Below are 4,968 nucleotides of genomic sequence, written 5' to 3'. Positions count from 1 at the left end.
TCTTCCTTCCTCACGTTAATTTATTTTTTTGGGATTCTAAAAACCGGTCTCTGCTTATGCACAATACCGTTTAACAGCAAGAACAGGGGGATGGAGCTTCGCCGCGAAAGTCTCAATGATTGGAACGAGTTTTTCAATTGCTGGCATTCAATTGTAAGATCAGCAGACGAGGAGACCTTCGATCAGCGCGTCAAGGGGTTGGAAGAGCGCTACCTGCCGCAATATTTGGAAGAAGTTGGGTATATCAAGGCCAACTGGCTTGATCTCTACAAGGAAAAGCTCGTTAAAGCTTGGGTGGACCAATACCCTCATTTTGGCAACGTAGTAACCTCGCGGGTCGAAGGTATCCACGCTCTCCTGAAGAGCCACCTGAGGAAATCTACACTAGACCTTTTCGAGGCTTGGAGGGCCGTGAAACATGCATTGCTCAATCAACTAGCTGAGCTACGATACAACCAAGCCAAACAGCAATCACGTGTGCCGATTGAGCTCTCTGGAGTTCTCTATAGTGCTGTACATGGCTGGGTATCTCACGAGGCTTTACGCAAGTTCGAAGAGCAGCGGAAACTGCTCGCGAAAGAAGACCTACCTGCTTGTACCGGCGCATTCTCTAGATCTCACGGTCTCCCTTGTGTCCATATGCTCAAGACCCTACAAGAGCAGGATCAGCCCCTTCGTCTGGAGCACTTCCATAGACACTGGCATCTTAGTCGCCCCGGGAGTCCTCAGCTGCTGCTTGAGCCTCGTAAGCACATTGATCGAGTAGCTAATAATTCAGCCAAGCCACAGTCGAGCATTCGGCGGGAGCCTAGTGTGTTCGAGGTAGTTGAGGCAGCTATACAACCCAGAGCGCAGCCAACATGCAGCAAATGCCACGCAACAGGTCATAGAATGAGTTCAAAGTCATGCCCTTTGCGGCACACAGAGATTTCACAGCGGGCAGCAACAGATGTGCCGGTAGCAACACCAACGTTGACAGCCATGTCTAATCCGCCAACAGTAGCCGAAACTTCCACAATCGCGTTGTTGCCAGCGACAACTAAAGGCCTGGCAGCGATAGAATCATCGGTGGAAGCGGTAGCGGTAACACCGGTACTGCGGTATGATGACCCACGAGCTATCTACCAGAGATATACTGCAGCAAGAGAAGATTGGTACAAGGCGCAGCCGCCTGGCAGCACCAAGACCGACCAGCGGTATCGTAAGGCGATGGGTCTACATTTACAATATAGTAAAGCCGATTACGGCTGGTGCCTCGACTGGAAGCAAATGACTAGGTGCTGTGAGACGCCAACAGGCTCTAGGGAATGGACCAAAGAAGAGATGATGGCCTATCTTGACTGGGACAAGTCAGAGAACGATCGTCTCGATGTCAAAGTAGCCGATGAGATAGTAGTCGCACCTTTCTCTAGCAGACGAGGGCCAGGGGAGATATGGAGAGCATGTGAGGAAGATAGTAAGGAGCAGCAGGCATTGTATTCAGCTCTATAGCCGTAGTGGTAGTAGAATTTGTTACACCCGGGAGAACGGCCTCATAAGGCCATTTCATATACCAATCTGGCCGCGATCCCTCCGCATCAATCCGGTCTGCACAAACCCATAGCCGTTTCTCGTTGTAGTTGTCGTAGTGTTAGCCATCGACGCTTACATAATGCCCACGGGTACCCGTGAAAATTTTGGAGCCACGGGTACCCGTGTCCCTATGGGGCCCCCCCTTACCATATATGCCTTTTATGTCTCAAGCACCTAATATTTTGCATATTTTTTTTGGTAACACTAGCTACTACGTGGTGAAACCCTGAGTAGCTGGTGTTCATCCAGAAAGAAAAGGGTGGGTTTCTCGCACATGCCAGCCATTAAACTAGGTTCTGGACACGAGACGCACTTAGGCGGGGAGATTCGAGACTTCGGCCTCTTTGACTCATACTCAATGATGATGTGGTGAGATAATGAGGTAATGGTACGGACCTAATGTCCATCATATCAGATCATAGGGTGGACCCAGCCGAGAGCACAACACCACACTCTTAACCCGAACTAAGAATGCAGGCTCAGGTTACACAGGACCCTTCATATTTGAAGCCATTTTAAGCACATAAACCCTGTTAGCTGCCTTTGTTTCCTTGCTTGAAGGGCGCAGACCCTTTGATTCGCCCTACACGTAGAAGTCATGCCTGCAATAAGCAATACTACTCCCGCTTCTCTGAACACTGATAATCAAAATACAAACCATACACTACGGGGATGGCTCCCAGTCATCATGACGATGCCACTTTTGGTTACGGTGCTTTTGTTTCTCTTATGTACTCCCACGTATGTTTTTCTTATGTAGTAGAAATTGATACTTATTCCGTCGCCTAATAGCAATACAGATTATACTGGATGGTGAGATATGGCAGGATCGCAGGCACAGAAGGGTCCAGCAGCTCCCGGGGACCTGCGTCGACCGAGTTCGCCAGTACTGATGACAGAGATTTACCTCGTCTAGATTCTATTGCTCCCCCAAAGACAAGCAAAGATATGAGACGGGAACTTACAGACGTAGTGCACGTCTCTTGGGCGATGCTGAGTTCGGACATGACATGGTACGTCCTCTCGACACCTTAGCTATTGTAAGAAGCATTTGACTGATCACTCACCTCCCTGTTTAGTGCTATCTGTCTAGAGGGTATTCAGGACACTGACATGGTTCGTCACCTGGCGTGTGAGCATACTTTCCACTCAAATTGTATTGCTACGTGGTACCTTGCGAAACATGATACATGCCCCATATGCGCATGTCATTTTTGCATCGCCCAAGCCTGTACTGCAGAGACCAAGCCAAGCGCATGTATCAGATCATGGGGCAGATGTTGCAGGGTTGGTACGTTAGATAAAAGGTTTGTGCCCACAAATGCAACTTCTTGTTCATACCTAGGTTAGTCTTTTCTCACTACGCCTTGTTCTATGATAAATCCTTCCTTGCCTTAATTGGTTTCGCATTTGATCTTCTGATTCATAGGTTCTAGATCTGGACCCTGACAACTTAGACTTGACTACCATACAGACGGCACGCTAGCACAAGGGCAGTCAAGTGTCGGGGTCTGGTGGTGGTGCAAGTCGAACTTTTTATTTAAGCATGATACAACTGTAAATGTCGTAAACGCCAACCCATAGTTGCTCACTGCTCTTATTGGAATTCGGTTATCAACTTGCTCGTCCTTGCGCCCTTGCCGTTATAGACCAGAATTCTCCTTCGGGTGTGTGCACCTCCTGTTCCAGACGGAAGCTCTTGCTTAGTTGATCCCTGATAGCGTATAAACCGACCCCAGACTCATGTCACAAGCCCTCGGTACTGACACCTCCTTGGGCTACTCACTGCTTATCTACGGGACACAAGCTACAAAGGGCATTCTTTAGTTTTGGCTGGCTTACAAAGCTGCGTCAATTAACCCTCTGTCGCAGGGTAGGCATTAGTAATCTAGCTATATGCTTTAAGTAACTGTGCGGGATGGAATGCCCCGCACAAGAGATAACTTAAGACAACAATCAACATACATTTGCTGCTGCTCATCATATTCACTCTAACCCTTTAAGCACACTCAGTGCGACACAACCTGATCTCGAGTATCTCCTTTTGCCTCTATTTCCGGGCACCTATCCTAATGCTTCTCTCAACCGCGGAAGGCTGCTACAAGCTACGCAAGGGGAGTTAGAACCGCGCTGACTTCGACTATGCTCTTGCCCATGGAATCCTATCATTCCTTTTATCTGAGACTCTTCGTGGCCGGGCATGTCGCCGTGCTTGTACTGACGACCCGAAACGCTGAATTAATTGGGCAGATAGGTGTCTCCGCCATTGGTATTGGCTCTCGAAGGCCTTCCACTCTGGCTCACCCCAGATTTGAAGTAGAAAACTATTGACGAGTATTACTTCGAGGAGGAAGTTCCAGGCTATTGACTGCCATCCTCCTCTCCTGATGGGCCGTGAGTATTGGTTATAAGACCTCAGCTGGTCTCCAGTGTCAACGCCATTCGTATGGTGGCTATATTCGTCGATCCCCAACGGCACACGGAGATCCTTTCCCAACTCGGACCCAAATACCTCCCGCGCAGCTCGGTTGGCGGCAGAGGAGCCGGCAGGCCATCGGCGACCCCCTATGACTTGGTTTCCTTCACGAAAGACAGTCGTAAGAAAAAGAACAAGAGCGTTATCCTTCCAGCTAAACTGATTTACATACGTTGTGGTAATAAAATATTAGCAGCAATCGCATGCCAATACAACCCACTGCTACCACGTACCTTTCCATCCTTTGTCGGAATGCAGTGCATTTGGCCCCAAGGGATTCCCTTTCCTTCCCTATCCTTCTCAGCAACGAGTAGCTCATTAACGCCGCTATCCTTGTGTCAGGTTCCGGACGCTCCTACCTGGCTTGAACGAAGTGCTTTGAAGTGTTTTACTGACGCTAAAAGATTGTCGAGGAATACGTGGTAAACCGCAAGCGGCAATAAAGTCAATAACGCGGTGACGACCCGTTGAGTAGGCGTGAGATGCTCTTCAGCCACCTATTCGTCACCCTGTCTCGAGCACTGGCGGTGGAACAAGTCCGCAAGGCCCTCTGCCGTGAACGTGCCACAACCAACGGACGAAGTATCCAGACTGTCGCAGAACCCATACCCTTATAACCGGTCGGTGTAGGCTTCTGAGGAAATCGTTGTTGTCTCTAATGAGCGGGCTTGTGAAACGTACCCGAGCCTCGGCCACCGTAAAATCACTGTTGGACACGTACATAGAGTCTCAAGTCCCTTGTATATCCTTTGCCCATCGGCCAACCTGCCTCGAGCGCTAGAAAAGAGGCATCTCTGGGGCTGAAGCAGGGGGGGAGCAAGGCGATATGTTCCTGAAAGAGCAAAAAAGGCCAATTCTTGTACAAAACTTGGGTCGGGGGGTCGAGGTTGGGGGGAGTGATGGAAGGGTGATTAATTTTA

General features: G+C 49.3%; 3 protein-coding genes across 3 annotated transcripts; 2 read left to right on the top strand and 1 right to left on the bottom strand.

Annotated features, from left to right (window-relative positions):
* Nucleotides 1-90: 90 nt before the first annotated feature.
* FOXG_19580 (uncharacterized protein) lies at nt 91-1,491 on the top strand (the record flags this gene model as incomplete). Its single annotated transcript, XM_018399824.1, has 1 exon — nt 91-1,491. One exon carries the CDS (start codon nt 91-93, stop codon nt 1,489-1,491), a length of 1,401 nt encoding a protein of 466 aa, XP_018244189.1.
* Nucleotides 1,492-2,244: 753 nt separating this feature from the next.
* Nucleotides 2,245-2,465, top strand: FOXG_19579 (uncharacterized protein; the record flags this gene model as incomplete). The annotated part of the gene is made up of 2 exons (XM_018399823.1): nt 2,245-2,313; nt 2,373-2,465. 2 exons carry the CDS (start codon nt 2,245-2,247, stop codon nt 2,463-2,465), a joined length of 162 nt encoding a protein of 53 aa, XP_018244188.1.
* Nucleotides 2,466-3,712: 1,247 nt separating this feature from the next.
* Nucleotides 3,713-4,311, bottom strand: FOXG_19578 (uncharacterized protein; the record flags this gene model as incomplete). Its single annotated transcript, XM_018399822.1, has 2 exons — nt 3,713-4,207; nt 4,282-4,311. The coding sequence occupies 2 exons, from the start codon at nt 4,309-4,311 to the stop codon at nt 3,713-3,715; spliced, it is 525 nt and encodes a 174-aa protein (XP_018244187.1).
* Between the last annotated feature and the right edge of the window lie 657 nt (nt 4,312-4,968).

Source organism: Fusarium oxysporum, chromosome 6, assembly GCF_000149955.1.
Source record: "Fusarium oxysporum f. sp. lycopersici 4287 chromosome 6, whole genome shotgun sequence".
NCBI classification, from domain to species: domain Eukaryota; kingdom Fungi; phylum Ascomycota; class Sordariomycetes; order Hypocreales; family Nectriaceae; genus Fusarium; species Fusarium oxysporum.
This window is presented reverse-complemented; position numbering and strand designations above follow the sequence as displayed.